Source organism: Pan troglodytes, chromosome 11 (genome assembly GCF_028858775.2).
Source record: "Pan troglodytes isolate AG18354 chromosome 11, NHGRI_mPanTro3-v2.0_pri, whole genome shotgun sequence".
In the NCBI taxonomy this organism is placed as follows: Eukaryota; Metazoa; Chordata; class Mammalia; order Primates; family Hominidae; genus Pan; species Pan troglodytes.
In genome coordinates this window covers 10548553-10573630 of record NC_072409.2, presented here as the reverse complement: position 1 = coordinate 10573630, position 25078 = coordinate 10548553, and the positions used below count along the sequence as shown (strand labels likewise).

The 25078-nt window shown below is 54.2% G+C and overlaps 1 protein-coding gene across 13 annotated transcripts; it reads right to left on the bottom strand.

The window, feature by feature from the left end:
- Positions 1–2474: 2474 nt before the first annotated feature.
- On the bottom strand, positions 2475–23689 carry ST6GALNAC6 (ST6 N-acetylgalactosaminide alpha-2,6-sialyltransferase 6). 13 transcript variants are annotated; one of them, XM_054657758.2, is made up of 8 exons: positions 23389–23689; positions 22497–22678; positions 15436–15490; positions 13723–13813; positions 11993–12172; positions 7785–8191; positions 4638–4745; positions 2475–3942 (listed from the first exon to the last, which is right to left on the bottom strand). In XM_054657758.2, exons 3-8 carry the CDS (start codon positions 15459–15461, stop codon positions 3753–3755), a joined length of 1002 nt encoding a protein of 333 aa, XP_054513733.1. In that variant the 5' UTR covers positions 15462–15490; positions 22497–22678; positions 23389–23689; the 3' UTR covers positions 2475–3752.
- Positions 23690–25078: the final 1389 nt, after the last annotated feature.

Below are 25078 nucleotides of genomic sequence, written 5' to 3'. Positions count from 1 at the left end.
TGGTGGGAGGCGCCCCCTCCCAAGGAGGGGTGGGGGTAAGGCCCTCTGCACAGAGATGAGGAAGCACCAGCCTCACTAAGGTACCCGGGAGAGGGGTGCAGGTGCAGATGGAGGTGCGGGAAGGCCTCAAACACCAGACAAGTCTGTAAGTTTGGAGCTGGCCAGTGAATGGGGAGCCAGTGAAGGTTTCAGGGCAGAGGGCTGTGATGAGAGGGGCTTCAGGAAGCTCACTTTAGCAACGAGTGGGCCAGTCTCCACTGGGTCCCACTGAGGGGGTGAGAGATTGAGGAGTTGGGGACTAGGCCCACCAGAGTCCCACTTCCTGATGCTCCACTGAACATCCCCCTGGGGAACCGACCCCCTCTTGATGCACCTCTTACTGACCTCCCCCTCCCCAGTGGACAGACAGAAGAGCCACAGCATTCTGGGAGAAATTCTACCTCGAAACCTCTGCCGGGGCTGGGTGTGGTGGCTCACGCCTGTAATCCCAGCACTTTGGGAGGCCAAGGTGGGTGGATCACTTGAGGCCAGGAGTTCAAGACCAACCTGGGCAACATGCTGAAACCCTGTCTCTACTAAAAATACAAAAATTAGCCAGACATGGTGGCAAGTGCCTGTAGTCCCAGCTACTCGGGAGGCTGAGGCACGAGAATCACTTGAACCCTTGAGGTCAGGAGTGGGAGATCACCCTGGCTCACACTCCTGAAGGGAGGCAGGGGTTGCAATGAGCCGAGATTGCACCACTGCACTCCAGCCTGGGTGACAGAGTGAGACTCCATCTCAAAAAAACAAAACAAAACAAACAAAAAAAAAACCCACAAGGAAGGCCAGATGTGGTGGCTCACACCTTCACACCTGAAATCCCAGCACTTTGTGAGGCCAAGGTGGGTGGATCATGAGGTCAGGAGTTCGAGACCAGCCTGACCAACATGGTGAAACCCTGTCTCTACTAAAAATATAAAAATTAGCTGGGCATGGTGGTATGCGCCTGTAATCCCAACTACTCAGGAGGCTGAGGCAGGAGAATCGCTTGAACCCATGAGGCAGAGGTTGCAGTGAGCCTAGATTGCACCACTGCACTGCAGCCTGGGTGACAGAGTGAGACTCTGTCCCAAAAAAAAAAAAAAAAAAAACCTCTGCCTGGACCCAGGTTCCCAGAAGCCTTTGCATGGGGTTGGATGGGTGCCATATTCCCATATCCCCATGCCCACGCACGGCTTTCTGTTCCCCATGTAGACTTTACACGGAGTCCCAATCTTTCCAGCCCCCCAGCCCCACTGCCACCATTACTGTGTCTGGCGGCCCCTGGGCCCTGGGCCATGCCACCTGTCAGCCTCCTGCCCATCCTGCTGTGATCCCATTTGACTTCTCTATGCAAGAAAGATCAAGGCTCTTGCCCCCCTCAGACTGACATTTACGGCCTTGCCTTGTGCCATCTGGCCCCGGGCAGTCTCATCTCTCACTGCTCCCTCCTGCTGTAGCCTCATTGCCTACTGGGTGAAGCTGGGGATCCCACCATGAGGCTTCTCTGTGGGCCACTCCTCCCACCAGACACTCTCACCCTCATCAACTGTGCCTAATACAGTGCACGGCATGCGGCTGCTTATTGGCTACGTGAATTGAGAGGCAGATGCAAGGTGCCATTCATGCCTCTCAGCCCCGGTCACCACCATCCTGGCTGGCCCAGTGCCCAGAAGGGTTCTCTTTCCTGTCCCCAGCAGCTCGGGGACCCTGGGAGATCCCAGCAGGCTGCCTGCCCATGTCTTACACAGTCACTCTTTGTTAGGCCTTGCCCCCGAGGGCATCTTATCTGCCCAAACAGTTTGTAATCTCTGGAGTCACAGACCCCCTGCCTCCTGCCAACCTGGAGTACACAGCCCTTTTGCAGAGAGGCTGGTGGCAACCACCGCTCACCACACTCCTGCCAGTGTTGCAGCCCCGCCAGGCTCCCTCCTGCTGGGTTTGGCAGGAAATCTCAGCTCCCACCCATCAGGTCCCCAGACGCTTAAGGAGCTGAGAGACCTCTGGCTCTGTGGCCTGGGATGTCTTTCCCCTCACCCCTTCTGCATTCACTGCTCAAACTCTTCTCCCAGCTTCTGTGGGAATTCTTCCTAGTGTACCACGGGGCTCCTCCCCTCCTGGAACCTGAGCTCCTTGAGGGCGGTGTCTGGTCCCCTTTTGCCCTTGAAGGAATTGGGGCTCTCAGAGGCGAAGTGACTTGCCCATGGTCACACAGGCAGGGTGAGGTGGGGACAGGAAAAGCCAGATGGGCCTGGCTCCACACGCCCCCACCATCCCCAGAGCCCCCAGGTCTCCACTCAAGACGCAAAAATACACACCTCACTGGCCACTGGCTGCTGAAAAAGCTGAGGATCGCTTTACTGGGAGCCCCCAACCGGAAGACGTGGTCCTGAGGCCGCATGCAGCGCTGGACCAGAAGGCTGTGCTCGACCCAGGAGACACAGGACACAAAGCCGGAGCGTAGGTGTGTTTATTCCTGTACAAATCATTACAAAACCAAGTCTGGGGCAGTCACCGCCCCCACCCATCACCCCAGTGTGCAATGGCTAGCTGCTGGCCTCCTCCATCTGGTCCCTCCGGCCTCACAGCCTCCTCCTGAAGCCCTTCCCTTCCAGGCTCCAGAAGAGCAGGAGACAAACACACCCCACTGAGGCCCAGCTTTAATAAAGTGCCTGATACAGAGCCAGGGGACAGAACCCAGGTGATACAGCTCCCGGCAGCCATCCCAGGACGACAGAGGGTCGAGGGAGACCCTCGGAAGCCCCCAGTGACTCCAGACAAAGGGGCAGCCCCAAAGGCGCCTCCAACAGTTGGGAAACCTCCCTGCTAGAGGGCAGAAAAGGAGGCCTGGCCCTTTAAGAGCCAAGCTAATGGCAGCTGGCTGAGGGGCTAAGAAAACAGCTTAAGGTTTTGTCCCGTTTCCTTCAGAGTCCCCCAACCCTGAAGGAGTTTGCGCAAAAATACCCTAAAGTTTTCCAGGAGGTGGGGAGGTCACCCCAGACCCCCCAAAGAGCTGAGCCTTCCAGCAAGGGATAGTGGCTGGGAGGGTCCAGACGGGGAGGACAGACCCGAGGGCACTTGTAGGGGAGGTGGAAAGGGTCTCAGACTCCGCACTGGAAACTGGTGTGGGCAGAAGGGTGCCCAGAGAGGGGGAAGGGTTTGTCCAAGGTCTCAGGGCAGAGCCAAGACCTGGATGCCAGCCTCCCACCTCTGGGACCTCCCCACCGCCCCCACAACCTCCACAACCCCACAAATTCTCTGGCCGGGCCTCCAGACAGCTTCTACCCCCACACAATCTCTCTTTCTGGTGCTGGAAATTGAGGGGGCAACACCAAGTTCCCAGCTCCTTGGGACAGGACCCCATTATCCCAGCAGAGTGGGGAGTGATTGGGGGGTCCATTCCTGGGGCTCTGAACCAAGGCCTCATGGGAAAGGACATGTCCTTAGCCTCAGATTGACTCAGAAATACCCCCTCTACCCTGATTGACTGTGCGCAGACCCTGACTGCACAAGAAAGACACCCCTGATTAACCACATAGACTCCCAAATCCCTGATTCGCCAACAGATTCCCCAGGCCCTGATTGGCTGGAGGATACATCCTCCTCAAGGCCCTGATTGGCTGGGAGACACTCCAGCGAGCCTTGATTGGCCAGAAGATGGTCCCTGGCCTAGCGGCTGGGCGGAGGCTGCTTCTCCTCTGACCCTCCTGAGGTCCCACAGGCTGGGTGGCCTAGGTCCAGGAGGGGTGGGAGAAGGTGATGCCATACAGCTGGGCCCACGATGAGAAGACCTTTTTCTCAGTGATGAAGCGGTGGTGGTTGCCCTTGCGACTGTGCTCATTCTGGATGTAGGTGACACATTCGTCCGGCCCCTTGGGCTCGTAGTAGTGGTAGGGCATGCGCTGGAGGCGGGGCCGCTGGCTGGGACAGAGCAGACGGGCGTCATCAGGGCAAGGTGGGCGCTGGCAGGGTCCTTGCCCTTTCAGCCCCTCGCTTAGCATAGGACCTCAATAGGAGAAATCCCCATGCCTCCTGGGGCCTCGGTTTCCCCATCCATAAAATGGGTGCAGGGTAGACTAAGTGTGTAACCACCAATTTTTTTTTTTTTTTTAAATGCAGTGGCACTTTTTCCTTTCCCTAAGAAGGCGGCAGTGTGGAGCAGTGGTGAGGGCTGTGAGCACTGGAGCCTGGCCCCTCTTCCTACTGTTTGGAGGACCTTTGGCTACTCATAAAACATACTCCTCAGTTTTTCTCATTTAATTAGTGGGAAGAATAACAGTTCTTATCCCGTAAGGTTGCTGTGAGGAGTAAGTGAGAGACTACATGTGGCCATGCTTGGTACCTGGTCAGTATTCAGTAAAGTATAGCTGTCCCCTAGTGGGCTTTTCATATAATGCTACTACTAATAGTTATTATTAATAAATAAACTCTGGCGGAGCTTGGAGTGGAGGCCCCTCAGGAAGGAGAAGAAGCCTAGATCTCTGAAGAACAGTTTGAAAACAATGAAGCAGAGGCCCTCAAAGGCACCTTCAGCCAAGGTTTCCAGCCCCTAGAGCTCCATCCTGTGGCCAGTGCCTGGGTGTTGTCCTGGGAGGGCGCTGGCAAGGAGGGCTCACCTGCAGTAGTTGGGGGGGACCATGCCATAGACATGCACGTGGTCACACAACTCCACCGCGATCACCATGGTAAACCAGCCTGTGCTCAACCACGAATGAGACTTCTCCCTGGGGATGGAGAGGGGTCACGATGAGGGCGCATGCAGGGAGAGATGGGAGCAGGTGACCCAGGGTCACCCACGTGGAGTTCCCTGGAACTCCTCCCATCCACTCATCGGGGCCCCACTCCCACTTTGGTTACCCCAAGTCCAGCCTCGCTGTGGGAGCATGGCATGTGGCAGAGGGCTGTCCAGGCAGAGGTGAGGGGTGTGGAGGGAGCTCCTTTGAGGGGAAGAATGGGAACAGGGCATGCTAGAAATGAACTGTCTCCTGGGGAGCTGGGTCACAGTTGGGCAGGCTGAGTGACTATGATCATAGAGCATGCTAAAAACAGTTGTGCCCATGCTAGAAGCAAACTCCTAAGGGGAGACTAATCAGATAAGTTCATGCTGGAGTGACTGCAGTTCAGAGCAAGGCCTGAAGGAGTAGCCCAGAACCAAGAGCTGTGCTCGCACTACAGTGGCCACCAGCCATGTGTGATTGAGATGGGCTGTACGTGTAAATACACACTGCATTTCTTAGGTAGTATGGAAAAAAGAAGGGAGACCAGGCGTGGTGGCTCATACCTGTAATCCCAGGACTTCAAGACCAGCCTGGGGAACATAGTGAGACCTCATCTCTACAAAAAATTAAAACTTAGCCAGGTGCAGTGGCTCATGCCTGTAATCCTGGCACTTTGGGAGGCCGAGGTGGGCGGATCACCTGCGGTCAGGAATTCGAGACCAGCCTGGCCAACATGGCGAAACCCTGTCTCTACTAAAAATACAAAAATTAGCCAGGCATGGTGGCACGTGCCTGTAGTCCCAGCTACATGGGAGACTGAGGCAGGAGAATTGCTTGAACCCAGGAGGTGGAGGTTGCAGTGAGCCGAGATCGCACCACTACACTCTAGCCTGGGCAACAGAGTGAGACTCCTTCTCCAAAAAAAAAAAAAAATTGGCCGGGCGCAGTGGCTCATGCCTGTAATCCCAGCACTTTGGGAGGCCAAGGCGGGCAGATCACGAGGTCAAGAGATTGAGACCAGCCTGGCCAACATGGTGAAACCCCATCTCTACTAAAAATACAAAAATTAGCTGGCGTGGTGGCACGTGCCTATGATTCCAGCTGCTCGGGAGGCTGAGGCAGGAGAATCGCTTGAACTTGGGAGGCGGAGGTTGCAGTGAGCTGAGATTGTGCCACTGCACTCCAGCCTGGGTGACAGGGCAAGACTCCATCTCAAAACAAACAAACAAACAAACAAACAAAAACTGAATACTTTCTCCCTAAGACTAGGACCAAGGCAAGGAAGTCCACTCTCACCATTTCCAATACAATTGAACATTGTACTGAAAATCCTAACAAGTGCAATAAAGCAAAAAGAAGAAATAGGCCTACAGATTAGAAAGGAAGAAATAAAATTGTCCTTATTTGCATGTCACATGATTATCTGCATGGAAAATCCCAAAGAGTCTACAAAAATCTCCTAGAACAGGCTGGGCATGGTGGCTGGCTCACGCCTGTAATCCCGGCACTTTGGGAGGCAAAGGCGGGTGAATCGCCTGAGGTCAGGAGTTTGAGGCCAGCCTGGCCAACACGGTGAAACCCTGTCTCTACCAAAAATACATAAATTAGCTGGGTGTGTGGCGCAAGCCTGTGGTCTCAGCTACTTGGGAGGCTGAGGCAGCAGAATCACTTGAACCCAGGAGGTGGAGGTGCAGTGAGCCAAGATCATGCCACTGCACTCCAGCCTGGGCAACAGAGCAAGACTCCCTCTCAAAAAAAAAAAAAAAAAAAAAAAATCTCCTAGAACCAATAAGTAAGTTTAGCAAGGTTACAGGATACAGGATCAACACACAAAAATCAATTTCTCTTTTTTTCTTTTTCTTTTTTTCTTGAGATGGAGTCTCGCCTTGTGGCCTAGGCTGGAGTGCAATGGCAGGATGTCAGCTCACTGAAACCTCCACCTCCCCGGTTCAAGCAATTCTCTTGCCTCAGCCTCCCGAGTAGCCAGGATTATAGGTGTGCGCCACCACGCCCAGCTAATTTTTTGTATCTTTACTAGAGACGGGGTTTCACCATGCTGGCCAGGCTGGTCTCAAACTCCTGACCTCGTGATCCGTCCACCTCGGCCTCCCAAAGTACTGGGATTACAGGCATAAGCTACCGCTCCCAGCCACAGAAATCAATTTCTATATGCCATTTCTATATATTAGCAATTAACAATTGGGAACAAAAGAAGTTAATGCCATTTATAATAGCTCCAAAATTTTTTAAATATTTAGGTATAAATCTAACAAAATATGTACAGGAGCTATATGTTGAACATATTGGGTTAAAAATATATTAAAGTTGCTTTTACTACTTTTTTTCTTAAGGAGATGTAAGATGTAGTCTCATTCTGTCACCCAGGCTGGAGTGCAGTGGCACCATCCTGGCTCACTGCAGCCTCAACCTCCCAGGCTCAAGTCATCCTCCTGCCTCAGCCTCCTGAGTAGCTAGGACTACAGGTACAAGCCACCGCACACAGCTATTCACTAATTTTAAAATGCGATTACTATGAAAATAAATGACATATGTGGCTCACATAGATTTCTATTGGGCAGCACTGGCCTAGCTTTCCTAGGGAGATTAGTCACAGCAGGGCATGCCGGGAGTGATGCATCGCTGGAGCAGAGCATGCCAGGAGCAACTGTGTGCTTAAGGCAAGACATGCTGGGAACAGTCAAGACTTTACATTGGGTACACTATGGGGAGCTTCTCTCAGAAAGATGCTAGGACTGACTGTGCAACCTCAGAGCAGAGCATGCTGGGTGGGAGCCCTTGTGCCCTCACAGCAAGGTATGCCAGGAGAAAGCCCTCTTGGACAAACCAGGCCATGCAGAGCATGCTGGAGAGGACCCATGTGAACAGCTGGACATGAAGAGAACTCTCCTAGGAGGCCCAACCAGAGGACGGCGGGACTTGACTACCCCTCAGAGCAGTGCATGCTGGGAGCAACAGGCCCTCTGGATGGGGCATGCTGAGAAGGAGCACAGTGCTGGCCAGAGGGGGCAGGCAGGAGGCTGGTACCTGTCCTTGCCCGTCTCACCCCGGAAGAGGTCGTCAAATTGCCGCATGCGGCCGGGAGAGACGGCATATGCTTCCATGTTGGGGAACGCCAGACCCGCTCGCTGGATCACACGCACGAGGCTGCCCTGGGGCTTCTGCATCTTGCTCGGGGGCCCCCAGAAGATGAACACGGTTTCAGGGGTCCGGTTGACAAACTCCTGGGGCCTCCTCAGCACGCGGAACACACTGGAATGGGCCACGACGCGGTAGGTGGTCTTGTTGCCCACATCAGCTGAGTAGCCAGTGGTGGGTGCATCATTCATGCGGATTGTACACTCAGCCCGCTCGATCTCAGGGCCCAGCTTGGTGCCCAGCAGGTGGCTGGAGCTGCTGACAATCACACACTGGTGGCACCGAGAGGGCAGTGTCTGGTGGATAAGGAAATTCAACATTATCATGGCCACTCTGTGCTGGCCCTGTGCTCCATACATCCAGGCCTCCAGGACCCAGGAATTGTTATGCCCATTTTAAAGACAGGGAAACTGAGCCCATTCATTCCACATTCAGCACACATTGATAGCAAGCTGGTTAATGGCCAAGTCCTGGGGCAGAGCAAGGAGCAAAACAGACCAGGCTTCTGCCTTCAAGAAACAGGTGGGGAGACAGATAAGAATGTACATAATACATGCCAGGAAAAAGAAAGAAAATAGTGGCAAATGGCTAAGCATTGTAGCTCATGCCTGTAATCCCAGCACTTTGGGAGGCCGAGGCAGGCGGATCACCTGAGGTCAGAAGTTCGAGACTAGCCTGGCCAATATGGTGAAATCCCATCTCTACCAAAAAATACAAAAATTAGCCGGGCGTGGTGGCGCGTGCCTGTAATCACAGCTACTCGGGAGACTAAGGCACAAGAATTGCTCGAACCTGGAGGCAGAGGTTGCAGTGAACCTAGATCGTGCCACTGCATTCAAGCCTAGATGACAGAGCAAGACTCTGTCGAAATAAAGAAAGGTAAGAAGAAAGAAAGAAAAGAGGGCCGGGCGCGGTGGCTCACGCCTGTAATCCCAGCACTTTGGGAGGCCGAGGCGGGCGGATCACGAGGTCAGGAGATCGAGACCATCCTGGCTAACACGGTGAAACCCCGTCTCTACTAAAAATACAAAAAATTAGCCGGGCGTGGTAGCGGGCGTGGTAGCGGGCGCCTGTAGTCCCAGCTACTCGGGAGGCTGAGGCAGGAGAATGGCGTGAACCCGGGAGGCGGAGCTTGCAGTGAGCCGAGATCGCGCCACTGCACTCCAGCCTGGGCGACAGAGCGAGACTCCGTCTCAAAAAAAAAAAAAAAAAAAAAAAAGAAAGAAAGAAAAGAAACAAGGAAAGGAAAGAAGAAAGAAAAGAAAAAGGAAAGGAAAGGGGAAAAAGGAAAGGAAAGGAGAGGAGAGGGAGAAGGGGAGGGGGGAGGGGAAGAAGAGAGGGGGAGGGGACAGAGAGGGGGGAGAGGGAGGGGAGGGGAAGGGAGGGGAAACAGGGGCAAGTGACCAAAGAGCGACTGCAGCCAGGGCACTTTAGGAGTGGTGGCCTGGAAGGCCAGGTGCAGTGGCTCACGCCTGTAATCCCAGCACTTTGGGAGGCTGAGGTGGGCGGATCACCTGAGCTCAGGAGTTCGAGACCAGCCTGACCAACATGGAGAAACCCCATCTCTATGAAAAATACAAAATTAGCAAGGTGTGGTAGCACATGCCTGTAATCCCAGTTACTCGGGAGGCTGAGGCAGGAGAATCGCTTGAACCCCGGAGGCAGAGGTTGCGGTGACCCGAGATCAAGCCATTGGACTCCAGCCTGGGCAACAAGAGCGAAACTCCATCTCAAAAAACAAAACAAAACAAAACAAAAGAATCTAATTTGTGAGAGGAATCTAACATAACTGACTCCATCCTGTTTCTGACCTCACAGTCTAACCACCCTTGCTCATTCCTGTCCATAGGCTAAGCTAACTATGAGAGGAATTTACTTTATAGTTTAACTCTGAAGCAAAGATGATAACAGCCACTTCCCAAAACTGAACTCCACCTTGTTTGGGGACTAAAACTGACTTTGTAAAGTTAATAAAAGGCCACAAGGTAACAACTGAGACAGAGGCCTGGACTCTGCTAGGATACAGGTGTAGTAAAATCATTTGTTTTACTTATTTTCCTTTTCCTTTGTCCTTCTCTTCGTAGATGCATGATTGCCTGCATATAGTCAGTTCGATAGAAGGTGGTCACTAAGAATTGATTGTCTCACCCCCCGCACACCTTTCTGTCAAGCTGTAGGCATAAACTATAACCAGTCACTATCTCTTAGCTTGCTTTTCTGCTAAGATGTAGCTATAGTTGAATTATAACCAGTCATTGGTTCTTAGTTTGCTTTTTAAAATATAGATAACATCATCGTTGTTTTTAACATAGATAACATCATTATTGTAAAACCTGAGTGTCTGAGATATTTTTCAGACCTTGCAATCTGGTAGATCAATGGATGCCAACCAGACCAGTGGCCCATGGCCCCCACCCAGGAACTGACTCGGCAGGTGAAGACAGTTTCAACACCCCTATGATTTCATCCCCAACCATTCTCTAGTCCCCCTGCCTGCCAAACTATCCTTTAAAAACCCTGGCTTCCAAATTCTGGGGGAGGCAGATTTGAGAACTATCCCACGCCTCCTCATTTGGCTGGCCCTGCGATTGTTAAACCCTTTCTCTGCTGCAACACCCGCAGTCTCAGTGTATTGGCTTTTCCTGGGCAGCAGGCAAGAAGCTGTCCGGCTGTAACAGAGATGTCTCTCTGAGCTGAGATGTGAAGGATGAAGAAGGACCACCTAGGGAAACATATTCAAGGCAGGAGAAACAGCCAGCACAAAGGCTCCAATGTGGAAATAAAGGTGGTACATTGAAAACCAAAAGAAGGCCATTCAGTTGGGGCAGAGTCAACAAGTGGGAGAACAGAAGGTCACAAAGTCTATGTGACCACAGATTCCCAGCTCTCCAAAGAAGACATCTTCCAAAAAGCACCCATGACATTTCCACAGCACCCAGAAACAAGAACCACCTTGTTATTAAGGAAGGTGTGAAAGCCACTCTGGGCTTGTTTTTCCATGGCTGAAATGAATGGGTTGGAACCACATACTCTCTGGGGTCTATTTTTTGCCCACGGAATTCCCATTCACCCTTTAAGGCTAAGCTCAAATGCCACCCTCCCCAAGGCAGCCTTCCCTGAGCCCTTACTCCAAGATCCAGCAACACATCCCACGTACCTCGACTGGCGCTCCCACTTTTCTGAGTGCTAGTTTTTCTGGCTTCCCCTGTGATGCTGGAAGCACTGCAAGCCAGGCTCTGTCTCTCCTTTCCACATCACCCACACTCAAGCTGTCCCATTTTTATTCCGCTTTCAAGGGTTCTTAGGGTAGAGAAAGACTCACTTAGGTGTTAACCTGTCTCCAGACACCTGCTAATGTGCCCTTTCCTAGTGAGGGTGTGTCCAGAGCCCGGGCTCTACACTCTGCATGCGAAGACCCTGAAGAAAATATAGGAGGGTCAGTGAGGAAGGAGAAAGAGGTGCTACAGGGTGAACCCCAGAAATACAATCTGAATTTCATGGCTACCCAAGGCCAACAGAAGTCCCCAGGAATGACTTTGGCCTCTCTGTGCAGCTGCATCTTAGCAGGGGGTAGGAAAATACCATCTTCTTCCTTCCCTCACTGTGTGGCCTTAGACATGTGACTTCACCTCTCTGAGCCTTGGTTACTCCATCTCACCAAGGAAGATAATAATGCTGCCCTCACAGGGCTTGTCTGAGGATTACTGGTGATCAAAGTGCCTGCCACACACAGGCACTTGATAAAAGGCAGCCGGTATTATTACTGCTTTTGTGTTGTCAAATGTCTCAGTGCTCTGCTCCCAAGCCTGTGTGGGCTCCCCAGCAGAGACAGAGAGCAGTGAAAACAGAAATACATTTTCAAAAGGATTCTGATTCAGGAGATGGTAGGATATTAGCAATAAGGGTGGGGACTTGGAGAGAACTGAGGCCCAGACAGGGGTAGCGCACTTATCCAAGGTCACACAGCAAGCAGCAAGCTGAAATCACCGGAGGCAGGGCCTTGACTCTCAGGGTCCACCTTTCCTTTAGGAAAGAACAGGTGGAGGGAGTGGTGATGCTGGGCAGTAGGGAGGAGCTCCCCAAAGCAGCTGCGCTACCTTGTTGCCGAGAATGGGGACATAGCCGTCAGTGATGCTCCACTTCTTGAGGTTGACAGGTCGGCGGCTACGGCCCCGCAGGGAGCCGTAATGGAAGACCTCATTGGCACTGTTGGAGCTGTAGAGGATGAGGATGGTGATGAGGGCAAAGAGGATCACGAACACTGCTGACCGCTGCTCCTGGAGAGAGGAGAGGTCAGTGAGGGCCCAGCTGCCGGGCAGGCTCAGCGCCCCACCTCCTTGCCACCTACCATGACTGGTTAACTCCTGCTTTTTGTTGCAGACCAGGTCAGGCACTACTTCCTCCAGGAAGGCCTCCTTCAGCCACCTCAGTCCCCCCATCACAACACTGATCATACTGCATTCAAACTCCCATCCCTCCAATTAGACCGTGAGCTCTGGGACTAGGTCAGCCTTGCTCCCCACTGTATCCTAGATCCCAGGGCAGGGCCTGGAACATGGAAGTTTCTCCGGGAGGGTTTGCTGGACTGGATTGAATATGTCAGGATTCCCTATAGCTGCTGCTAAGAGGATGTCTAGAGACAGGTGGGATGTCTGAGTGAGAGGGTCTAGGTCTTCCCCCAACAGTAACTCTCCAATGTATTGCCTCTAGCTCCAAATTTATCCTTTTTGTCTGCTCTGTGGAAATGGATCTGGGCCCTTTAAATATTTTCCCTTGTCAGTTAGCTGCATATTAAACTTTGTGAGTAGAGGGTGCTGGACAGACACTGCAGGAGGAAAAGCATTTGCTTCTTGGTTCTGGTAGGCTTGCTAGGGAGGCTCCTTCAGTGCACACGGCCTCTCCAGTAAGGGCATCTTACCCACTGCCCAGAGGCCAGCAGTGCCAGCAAGTCAGGCATATTGCTTCTGGCTCCCGCTGTGATCACAGCTTCTCCAAAGTCCAGCTCCTACAGTACACTCAACCACCTGCAGCACCTGGAGGCTGGCGGCTTCCCCTCCCCAGGCCGGTTCTGTACTGGAGCCATCCAGTGGGCCATAGCTGGGCCTTCTTCAGCAAGGCCCAGATCTCAGCCTTTATGGGGGCAGGGGTGCTCCTTATATTAATATCTGCTATTCCTGTATTCCTCAGAATTCCAATCCCTTGTTACTCTAGTGTCCTATTATAGTCAATAATTTTTTGCATTAAACTCTTCCTGTTTAATCACTGTGTAGTTTCTTTTTCCTGATTAAACTCAAATTAATACAACCACCCCATCCCACTTCCAAACCTCAGGCTCCACCAAGGCTGCAGTGGATCCTAGGGAAGGGGCATGCAGGGCCAGTCATGTAGTAAGTGCTTAGGAAAGAATGAATGAATGAAAGAACGATGGGGAATCCTGACATTCTCAGGGTCATGCTCGGGCTGTATCACCTTTAACTCTGATCAGTGCACCCTTGCCCCATTTCCCGCTCACCTCCACCTGCCCACCCCTCTCTCCTGCACAGCACTCCACAGTCACCTCGGCTAGTCCTTGACCATCACAGACAGACTGTCAGGCCTGGGAAGGCAGAGCTGACCCTGGGCCCGGGAACAGGCAGGAGCTTGCCCTAAGCCACTCAGAAGATCAGTGGCCAAACCAGGGCTTAAATCTGGGCCTCCCAGGCATGGGCGGCTTCTTGCGGGGAAGAAGAGACTCGTGGTGGCTGGGGCCTGAGACAGGTCCAAAGGAACCCGTTCCATGGAGGGAAGTGAGAGGCTCAATGGGGTTAAGAAATGAAGGCAGACTTACTTTGTTGCTACTCATTTCTCTCCGGCGTCTGCTGAGGGGTAGGTGTCGGCGTCCTGCAGGTGGCCCTGGGGGCAGGGATGTGGGTTCACACCTGCAAGCCACCAGAAAGGGTTATTATGGCTTCGGTCCTTTGGGTCCAGCAAGCCAAAGGCTACACCTTCTCTGCCCCGCACTAGTTCTTCTATGCACCCAGAACTTTAAGGCTCAGGACTGTATCCCTTTTGCAGACGGAGACACTGAGGGCCAGAAAGGCCAGGAATCTGCCTGAGGTCACACAGCCTGGTGGCAGCAGAGCCCTGCCCATTCTCCTCCCTAAGCAGGGGCCTTCCCACACCAAGGCAGCTGGCAGGGCCAAAGCTGGCTCCCCTGCTGGAGGACCTGACCTCCACGCAGTAGGAGCCCCATTCACACCCTGCTCTAAACCCTGCCTTGGGTCCCTGTGGTGTCAGAATAAAACAACACCGCTTGTAGGCCCCAAACTCCTCTGCTCTGGCTCTCTCTCAGGTTGGCCTGGAACGCCCTCCCTCCTATGGCCTCCTGACTCCCACTCATCCTCCAAGCCTGGCATGGACCAGGAACTCCCCTAGGTCCTCCCGTCCCCCCAGGCTAAGAGCTGCCTGCGGGATACAGCCCACCCAGGTCCTCACTCAGTTTCCCCGTGCCTCCACAGCCACGGAGATTCAGGAATATCGCTGAATGAATTAATGCATTAACAAGCAGGATCTCTCGGGGGCTAAGGGCACAGACTCAAGTCTGAGAGGCTCGGTTCTAGTCCAGGCTCGACAGTCTCTGCCAGGGCTGACTCCTCATCTGTCCAATGGCTGTAATCACAGTCACAGGGGGTGGCTGGGGGGGCCTTTGGAAGACCTGGCAGTGAGGAGGCCGGCCCAGCTCTGCTCCGCACACCCCAATCTCTTCCTCTCCCACCACCAAAACCCAGCTCCTTTCCAGGGTTCCCCACCTGTGAAAGGGAAAATGTACTGTGTCCAGCCTACCTCCAGCAGACAGGCCGGGGGCAGGGCGGGCAGGAGTGCAGAGGGAAGAAACTGGGGCTTAGGGGGCCCTCCTCAGCTCCGTCCCCTGCTCCAGGGGCCTCTCAGTTCCTGTATTCTCTGAGCCCTTTGACCTAGCCGCTGTTTACTCCTACACGGCCACCAGGAATAGCCAGAGAACCTCGGGCCAGAGGAGGCTTGGCACACACACCTCGCTCCTGATTGGTTAGATCATGGCCCCGCCCCCTCTCCAACCCCGCCCCCTCCCCGTGGGAGCGCCCCTCATCCGGAGCTCGGCTTCGGGTTTCTCCAGCGGCTGCCCCTCACTGCCAGTCAGGGAGGCCCAGACTCCTATCTAGTCCAGGCCCTGCGGTACAGAGCAGAAAACGGGGCCTCATCAGAAGCAGGGAGCGGCTTGTTCTTGCCCTCACAGACCGTTAGAGCAAAAGACAGGAATCCAGAATCCTGGGGTGGCCCCATCTGCCCTGAGACCTTGGCATTCAAGGCGCCCAGGGGTCCAGCCGCCTCTATCTTACTACGCGTCGCCACCCTTTCCTGCGGATGCCCCCTGCCCGCCCCCCACTTTCCCACCTTTGCCCGAGCTGTGCCCTCAGCCAGGACCACCGTCCCCCTGGTCCGCCCCGTCACAATCCTGCTCTGAGAAGGCCATGGTCAGTACAGCATGTCAGCTGCCAGTGCGAATCCCGGTTTCACCACTTACTGGCTGGGGGGCCTCGAGCAAGCCATGTGACCTCTCTGAGCCTCAGTTTCCTCATCTGTGAAATGGGAACAATAAGAGTCGGTAACTCAAGGGGTTGTTGGAAGGATTCAAGCAGATGTGGCAAGGGACACGCGGGGCTTGAAAGTGCTCCCACATTGGCCGGGCGCGGTGGCTCACGTCTGTAATCCCAGCCCTTTGGGAGGCCGAGGTGGGCAGATCACGAGGTGAAGAGATCCAGACCAGCCTGGCCAATATGGTGAAACCCCGTCTCTACTAAAAATACAAAAATTAGCTGGGCGTGGTGGCGTGCGCCTGTTGTCCCAGCTACTCCGGAGGCTGAGGCAGGAGAATCGCTTGAACCCGGGAGGCGGAGGTTGCAGTGAACCGAGATGGTGCCACTGCACTCCAGCCTGGCGACACAGCGAGACTCCGTCTCAAAAACAAAAACAAAAATAAATAAAATAAAATAAAAGAAAGAAAGAAAGAAAAGAAAGTGCTCCCACAATGCCAACAGCTGTTAGTCTTGTGGTTAATCACTGTTCAAGGCCCGCCTCTCCAGTGTGTCAGTGAAACACTCCTCCCCTGACCCCAGTGCGGCGACTTTCCCGGAATATCAAGGAATGTGTGGGAATGCGTTCTAAGCATCACCCACGCACTGAATCCAGGCAATGCATGGTAGGAGCTCTTGTTGCCCATTTTACAGATAAGGAGACTGAGGTTCAGAGAGGCAAAGCGCCTTGCGGGGCCGCCCAGAGCCGGCTCCAGAGCCTTGTTTACAGGCTTGTTTACAGGGAGCTGCCCAGGGCTGAGCCTGACTTCGTCTCCCTGGAGGATCCCTCTCGGCTGGAACGGGTCAGAGGCCATGGAGTGTGTGCCCAGGACGTGGCTCGGCACCGGCACCAGGGCGGGGGTCTAGGGGTGCCGGCCTGTTGGGGAGCGGCTTGCTCACGCTGGGGAGGCGGCAGCCCCGAGCGCTGGGCCAGGAGCATGGACTCAGCCCAAGGCTGGACATGCAGGCGAGCTGAGCGGGAGCCGAGGGTGGGGGCCACACCCTGACCTCTGTTTGGGGGCTTTCCTTCTTCCAGCCCCGGGAGTCCTCCCGCAGATCGGGACGCCCCCACGAGCCCGCGTGGGAGGAGGGCTCCAGGGAGAAGGGGGAGGGGGGCTCCTAAATCCAAGACGATGCGGGACGCTGAGCCCGTGCGTCCACCTGGTGGGGGGCTCACCCAGCGCGCGCCTCGCGTCAACCCCCTCCCCACCTCCTGCACTCCGGGGGTCCGGAGCCCTAACCCCAGCTGGGAAGAAAAGAGAGGCAGGACCGCTGACGGGGTAGTCGGCGGCAAGAGGCCCAGCGGACCCCGCGACAGACCCTGGGCGCGAGGACCGGAACCTCGGGGCGCGGCTACCAAGGGGGAAGGGGTCTAGGGGTGCCGCCGGGGGACCCGCATCCATCCCCATCCCCGGCGATTAGCAATCTCCTCTCCCGGCGCCCTCCGCCCCAGCCCCCTCCTCCGCCCCCGCCCCCGCGGCCCGCTCCCGCGCGGCGCCTGCTCACCTCCGGCGGGGAGCGCCCGGCCCCCCGCGGCCCCCGAGCCCCCTCACATGGCGCCGGGAGCCGAGCGCCGGGGTCCGCGCTCCTCAGGCCGCCCAGGCCTCGCCGCACCCGCGGCCCGCCGGGTCCTAGCGCCGCCGTCACGGCCCGGCCCAGGCCTGGGAGGTGGGCGGAGCCTCGGGGCCGCGGGTGGCTCCGCCCACGGGCGGCGCGGGCGGGGAAGGGAAAGGGGAGGCGGACCCGGGTGCCGCCGCCTGGTGAGCGCCTCGGTCACCCCACTGGGCAGCCCGGGGTGACCACCAAAATACAACAGCCTTTCGGCTCCCTGCAGTGTGGATCAGGCCCACTTCTAGCTCTCTTTATTGCCACCATGACCCCGGATGGGGAAACTGAGTTCCGGAGCACGCTGTGCTTGCACTCAGTGGAGTTTCTACCTGGGCTCCCCAAAGAGGGCCTCCAGCTCCCTGCCTTGCACCCTGTAGTCACCTGGGCAAACTTAGGGTTCACCCTCAGATTCAAGTTCCGCTCTGCCATTCGCCAGCTGCGCAGCCTTAGCGCATAACTTCCCTTCTCCCTGCCTCTGGAAAATAGGGAGAAGAATAACTTCACAGAGCTAGGAAAACTTAAGATGTTCCTTCTTGTAATTACCAGGACATCCATGACATCACTCTACGTGATAAGGAAAAATAACTTAAGTAGCCATTGCTAGGGGACTGCTTAAGTTAAGGCACAGCCTGCCGAAGTGCACGAGGAGGCTGTTAAAATGAAGGATGCGGGCCAGGCGCGGTGGCTCGCTCACGCCTGTAATCTCAACACTTTGGGAGGTCGAGGCAGGTGCATCACCTGAGGTCAGGAGTTTGAGACCAGCCAGGCCAACATGGAGAAACCCCGTCTCTACTAAAGATACAAAATTAGCCTGGCGTGGTGGCACATGCCTGTAATCCCAGCTACTCGGGAGGCTGAGGCAGGAGAATCACTTGAACCTGGGAGGCAGAGGTTGCGGTGAGCCGAGATCACGCCATTGCACTCCAGCCTGGGCAACAAGAGCGAAACTCCGTCTCAAAAAAAAAAAAAAAAAAAAAAAAAAAAGAAGGATGCAGGTCAGTATGTCTTGGCAGGAAAGAATGGCCAGGATATTTATAGGATATTTACGTGAAGAAAGCAAGTTAAAGAACTGCCAGCCAGGCCCAGTGGCTGTAATCCCAGCACTTTGGGAGGCTGAGGTGGGTGGATCACCTGAGGTCAGGAATTAGAGACCAGCCTGGTCCACATGGTGAAACCCCCTCCCCCAACCCCCCACCCCACCCCGCCTCCAGTCTCTACTAAAAATACACAAATTAGCGAGGCGTTGTGGCGGGCACATGTAATCCCAGCTACTTGGGAGGCTGAGGCAGGAGAATCACTTGAACCCAGGAGGCAGAGATTGCAGTGAGCCGAGATCATGCCATTGCACTCCAGCCTCCAGCCTGAGCAACAAGGGCTAAACTCCCTATCAAAAAAAAAAAAACTGTCTTGGAAACAAAGTTGTAAACATTTGCATTCCACAGCTGAGTACACATGCCCTGGAGAAATTCTTGCAGATGTGCCCAAGGAGGTTCATAGCAGCATCGCTATGGGGAAAACCCCCAAATATCCATCAACAAGAGAATGGAATTGTTTTATACAATGGAAGGTTCACACTGTGGAATAATATGTAACAGGGTAAAATCAATGATCTACAATTACATGGATGAATCTTAGAGACACAAGGAGTGAAAAAGAGGTATTGGAAGATAAGTAAAAACTACACAATAGGGGCCAGGCGCGGTGGCTCATGCCTGTAATCCCAGCACTTTGGGAGGGGAGGCAGGCGGATCACTTGAGGTCAGGAGTTCGAGACCAGCCTGGCTAACATGGTGAAACCCCGTCTCTACTAAAAATACAAATAAATTAGCCAGGCGTGGTGGCACATGCTTACTTGGAACACGCTACTTAATCCCAGCTACTTGGAAAGCTAAGGCAGGAGAATCGCTTGAACCTGAGAGGCGGGAGGCAGAGGTTGCAGTGAGCCCAGATCGTGCCACTACACTCCAGCCTGGGCGACAGAGAGAGACTCCGTCTCAAAAAAATAAAATAAAATAAATTAAAATAAAAATAGACCGGGTGCGGTGGCTCAGGCCTGTAATCCCAGCACTTTGGGAGGCCAAGGCAGGCGGATCACCTGAGGTCAGGAGTTTGAGACAAGCCAGACCAACATGGTGAAGCCCAGTCTCTACTTAAAAAATACAAAATTAGCCAGGTGTGGTGGTGCATACCTGTAGTCCTAGCTACCCTGGAGGTTGAGGCAAGAGAATCGCTGGAACCTAGGATGTGGAGGTTGCAGTGACCGAGATCGTGCCACTGCACTCCAGCCTGGTGACAGTGTGAGACTCCATCTCAAAAATAAATAAATAAAAATAAAAGCAAAAGTCAAGAACAATGGGGGAGGAATCAAAGAGGTATGCAAGTTACAGTAACTGGTCTTTAAGTGGGGACTGAGTTCAAGAGGTTCATGATATTTTTATGCTTTATCACTTTCAAATATGACACCATATCACAATATTTTAAAAGATGCAAAAAAATAAATAAGGAAATGCCTTTTGCCTATCACGGTGATTAGTGTTTTTGGTTTTTTGTTTTTTATTGAGATAAAGTCTCGCTCTGTCACCCAGGCTGGAGTGCAACGGTTCAATCTCGGCTCACTGCAAGCTCCGCCTCCTGGGTTCAAGTGATTCTCCTGCCTCAGCCTGCCGAGTAGCTGGGACTACAGGCGCGGGTCACCACGCCCAGCTAATTTTTTTGTATTTTTAGTAGAGATGGGGTTTTGCCATGCTGGCCAAGCTGGTCTCGAACTCTCGACCTAGGTGATCCGCCTGCCTCAGCCTTCCAAAGTGCTGGGATTACAGGTGTGAGGCACTGTGCCTGGCCAGTGTTTAGTGTTAATAGTGGTTATTTCTGGAATGATGGGATCTGGGGCTGCTTTTTTTCTTTTGGTTTAACTGTATTTTTCCAAAAATTTTAAGGTAATGGTCACATTATTATTATTATTATTATTATTATTATTATTATTTTGAGACAGACTTTCACTGTGTTGCCCAGGCTGGAGTGCAATGGCGCGATCTCGGCTCACTGCAACCTCTGCCTCCTGGGTTCAAGTGATTCTCCTGCTTCAGCCTCCTGAGTAGCTGAGATTACAGGCGTGTGCTACCACGCTCGGCTAATTTTGTATTTTTAGTAGAAACGAGGTTTCACCATGTTGGTCAGGCTGGTCTCAAACTCCTGACCTCAAATGATCCACCCCCCTTGGCCTCCCAAACTGCTAGGATTACAGGCATGAGTCACCGCACCCAGCCCACACAATATTTTTATATATTTAAAAATGTATTTTTTAATTTCTAAAAACAAACTGCAATATATAGCATAATTTTTTGCTTGCTTTTTTTTTTTTTTTTTTTTTTGGAGATGGAGTCTTACTGTGTTGCCCAGGCTGGAGTGCAGTGGCACGATCTCGGCTCACTGCAAGCTCTGCCTCCCGGGTTCACGCCATTCTTCCGCCTCAGCCTCCCGAGTAGCTGGGACTACAGGTGCCTGCCACCACGCCCGGCTAATTTTTTGTATTTTTAGTAGAGATGGGGTTTCACTGTGTTAGCCAGGATGGTCTCCATCTCCTGACCTTGTGATCCGCCCGCCTCGGCCTCCTAAAGTGCTGGGATTACAGACATCAGCCACCTCACCCGGCCTTTGCTTGCCTTTTAAAAATACATAACTATGCATAATATTTGTAAATGCACACATAAAGTGTCTGGAAGGACCCACAAGGACTACCAGCAGTTGATTCCCTGTTAAAGTGAAGGTGGGGCAGGACGGTTGGGTGCTACCTTCACTTTTCCCTTTATAAACTTCTAGGTTGTTTGCACTGTACTTATATGGGAAGTTAATACCAGTTTGTTTCCAATTAAAACAAAAGTCAGCAGCAGTCCCCCAGGGTCCAGCCTTTAGGCCATAAAGGCACTGCCCACCAGGCAGGGAGGGGGTGGCCCGCAAGGGTGGATTGGAGGCTTCCTGTCCCTGGTGCCCACCTCCATCCGCTTCCTGAGCCTCAGACCAAGCTCCACCCATGGCCCTCCTAGGTCGCCGACCCCGCCCTACAAGTGACAGGATGGAAAACCACGGAGTGGGGGCAGGGCGGTCAGACAGGCAGGAGGCCTGATGAACTTGACTTCTGAGGACTCAGAGCCTCTAGCCCAAGGCCACCCAGGGGGCTGGGGGCTGCACCAGGGAGGGAAACATCCTGTCTCCAGCCCTTCTCACTAACCCAGGCCAGTGACCCGAATCAAACACCCAGAAGTGAGAGGGTGCTTTGGCCCTGCTCCTGGACAGCATCTGGGCCTGGAGCTGCCTGTCCCGCCTGCCATGTCTCTGGGCCCAGGCTCACTCCAGCAGGATTTGCTTCAGGGCTGGCTTCCCTTCTTGGGCCCCAAGAACGACAGCAACCATCTCAATAACAGTAATAACAAGGATGAGAAACAGAGCAGCTTACTCTCTGCCAGGCACTTTGCAAACACACCTCATTGAATCCTTATGGTGGCCTATGAGTTGGGTACTGCGGTTAACCCACTTTCCAGAGGAAGAAACTGAGGCTCAGAGAACATGCAGGTGGCAGGGTTGTTTCCACTAGGCCTGTCTGTTTAATAACCACAGACATTCTACACGGAAGCCTTGGGTCTGAGAGAGCCAAGCCAGGCCACACCAGGACGTTCCTGCATGGTGGCTGTGGCCAGTCCTCGTGGGCCTCCCCCCCGCCAGCCCTTCCCCCACAGTCCAGGAGAGCTGGCCCCTGCTTTGACCCTTCCTGCCTCCTACACGGGTAGGAGAGGCCCGTGTATCCCCTGCTTCCTGACCCTTAGCAAACTTCTTTGATCTGTTAGGATTTTTCCCTTCCATGGTATTCTGGAAAGAGCTCTAAGAGACCCCCTCACCTGCCGCAGCTCCCAATTCAAAGAAATCAAGATCAAGGGTCGGAGAGAGAATAGAACTTGCCCAAGACTCCGCAGCAGGTCCTGGGCAGAGCCAGGCTGCAAGCCAAGCCTGGGGACTCCGGCCTCTCTCCCTCTAGGCTTTTGTCTTGGGGGGGGGCTTCTGGAGAGGAGAGGCCTGTGAGAGTGGCGGGCAGGTGGGGGCCTGCACACAGGGGCTGCTCCATAGCCCAAGACCTGGGCTCCCAGCCAGAGGGTCTGGAACGAGGAAGTACTGCCTCTTCCCCCACAGAGGCTGGAGAGGGCAGACGGGCCTAGATGAGCCTAGACGCTGGGGCCCACCAGTCCCCCAAAGCCAGATGTTCCTGTTCTCACCTGGGTGTGTGAGATTTTTTGTTTCATTTTGTTCCTTACAAAGTGAAGCTGTGTGAACCGTGAGCGTGAGCTCTGGGCCTGGCTCCATGGCCCTTCTAAGGAAAAGGCCCCTTAGGACACCTCTGGGCTGTGAGGCTTACCTGGCTTCCCCTCTGGGCTTGGAGGAAGTAGGGTAGGTCCTCAGCCAGTCTGCTGAGGGGCAAAGGAACCAGGGTATGAACAGGAAAACAGAGGCCCAAAGAGTGGCTGCAGATTCAGGTGATCCCTGGGGCTGTGGGGAGGCTCCTGCCCTGGGCTCACCTCAAGGAAGCTGCAGGAACTGCTGTGGCAAAAGCAGAGAGTCTTCAGTTTCCTGATCAAGACAGCCTTCAGTAGACCCCGAGCCAGCCACCAGACCTATCAAGGATCATCTCCATCTGCCTGGAGGAAGTGAGTGACGCATCACTCCTGCGAGGTCACCACCCCTAGAAAGACACACGATTTGGGCCAACCCAGTAGTAAATACCCCACCCAAGGGTAGGGCCAGGTTAGAGGAGCCTCTGTGTCCTGGGCCCAAGGGCTGGGTCAGCCTTTTCCCAGGGGATAGAGAAGGAAGAGGAGGCAGCCTCCCAGGAGGGAGTGGAGTTCAAATCCCATCAGAACCAGCGGACACTAGGCCTTGGACACCCAGGATGAGGCAGGGAGTAGGGAGACAACCAATGGGGCAGGGGCTTCCTGCCATCTGTCACCACCAAGGAAAGGCAGGGCCAGCCGAGGGCAGATGAACCCCACGAAAAATGCTGGCTCCACATGTCAAGTGCCTGCTATGTCCTAAGCCACGGGGATAGTCCACTGTCTGAATCTGTGAGGTGGGGACAATTTTAACCTTTTACAAATGACAAAACAGGCCCAGAGAGGGGTACTAATCTGCCAAGACCACAACAGCAGAAAGTGGGGCCAGAAAGAAGTCAGGCCTTGATTCCAGGGCCCTCCCTCCCTCTGAGCCCGGAAACCCCCTCCACCTCCGCCTACCAGACTCCATCCCGCCCTTACCTCTGCCTGACACCTGTTGAGAGCTCTTCGCTCTGTGCTGTGGCTCCGCTGCCAGCCTGCTCCTTGCTTCGCCAGCTCAGGGCTCTCCTCCCCCCTCCCATTCCTGCAGAAACTTCTGGGTCCACCTGGCACTGGGCAGGAGGAAGCCGGGCACAAAAGCGGTGCTGTGAACCAAGTGCCAGGTCTCAGCCCCCTTTGTGAAAGCCAAAGGCTGGAGGGAGAGTGCGCCGGGTCACCCAGAGCCCCCGGGACTACTGGCTACATAATTTCTGGGATCCAGTGCAAAATGAAAATGCAAGTCCTCTTGCAAAAAAAAAACAAAAACAAAAAACAAACAAACAAACAAAAAACCTAAGAATTTAAAGTTGGCAACAGCAGAGCATTAGCATAGGGCCCTGATCCCTGGAGCTGGCAGCTAGAACCCCAGGGCTGCATCCCAGCTGACAGCCCGAGGCCCTGGCCCAGTCCTCTGAGTCTTCCCGTCCCCAGATGAAGTAGTGATGCCTGGAAGGGGTGATGCTTGTGGGCTCTCTCCAGCCCAGGGGTGCAGGGCTGAGGTCCTCGGGCTCAGCTCTCAGAACTGGTATTGCACACTGGCCCAGCCGCTCCACAGTTGTCCGGCTTCAGCTGAGTGGCCTCAGCTCATCTGTAAAACCGGCTAGCACCAGTCCTCCTCTGAGGATGGCAAGGTTCCGCTGGTGGGACTTTTTTTCTCACTTTACAGATGACGAAAGTAAGGCCTGAGCCAGACTAGACTCCCTCACAGCAGCCACCCAGGGCTGCCCTCTGCCTTCCTGTTTTGCTGGGAAACCAAACCCACTTTCTTTCTTTCTTTTTGAGATGGAGTCTCACTCTGTCGCCCAGGCTGGAGTGCAGTGGCATGATCTCAGCTCACAGCAACCTCCGCCTCCCGGGTTCAAGCAATTCTCCTGCCTCAGCCTACCGAGTAGCTGGGACTACAGGCACCCACCGCCACATCCTACTAATTTTTTGTATTTTTAGTAGAGACGGGATTTCACCATGTTGGCCACACTGGTGTCGAACTTCTGACCCCAAGTGATCTGCCCACCTCGGCCTCCCAAAGTACTGGGATTACAGGAGTGAGCCCCCGTGCCTGGCCCACTTCTTCTTCTTCTTCTTTTTTTTTTGTAGAGACTGGTTTTGTCACGTTGCTCAGACTGGTCTCAAATTCCTGGTCTCAAGCAACACTCCCGCCTTAGCCCCCACTGTGCCAGGCCCAACCCCAGATTTAATGGCTAATTTAACTTGCCATTTGACCCAGGACCAGGGAAGCAATATGGGTGGAGGAATTTCCCTCCCACTCAGAGTCGCTTCCTCCTGGCCCTGGCTCTCCTCTCACTGGGTACAGAACGGGGTTCCCAAAGAAGCCTCCGACTTGGGGTCAGTTTCCTGGGCCAGAGCAGTGAAGGGACCAGCCCCCCAGAGGAGCCCTGACCTGCTGGGGAAGGGGCTGGGCTGGGGCCACCAGCAGGAGGTTGTTGGGGAAGAAATTGAAGCCCAGCCAATGTGGGCCCAGGTAGGAGCCTCAGGGATTCCAGTCAACAGCTTCTGGGACAGCTGGGCGCGGTGGATCACGGCTGTAATCCCAGCACTTTGGGAGGCCGAGGCAGGTGGATCGCCTGAGGTCAGGAGTTCGAGAGCAGCCTGGCCAACATGATGAAACCCCGTC

Bases quoted from the DNA above. Each gene is read 5' to 3' on its own strand.
- ST6GALNAC6 (XM_063787126.1), bottom strand. From the start codon at position 15,461: ATGGCTTGCTCGAGGCCCCCCAGCCA. The intron at 12,173-13,722 runs GTAAGTCTGCCT...TCCTCTCTCCAG, and splicing joins GAGAAATGAGTAGCAACAAA to GAGCAGCGGTCAGCAGTGTT. The intron at 8,192-11,992 runs GTAGCGCAGCTG...CTTATCCACCAG, and splicing joins TCCCCATTCTCGGCAACAAG to ACACTGCCCTCTCGGTGCCA.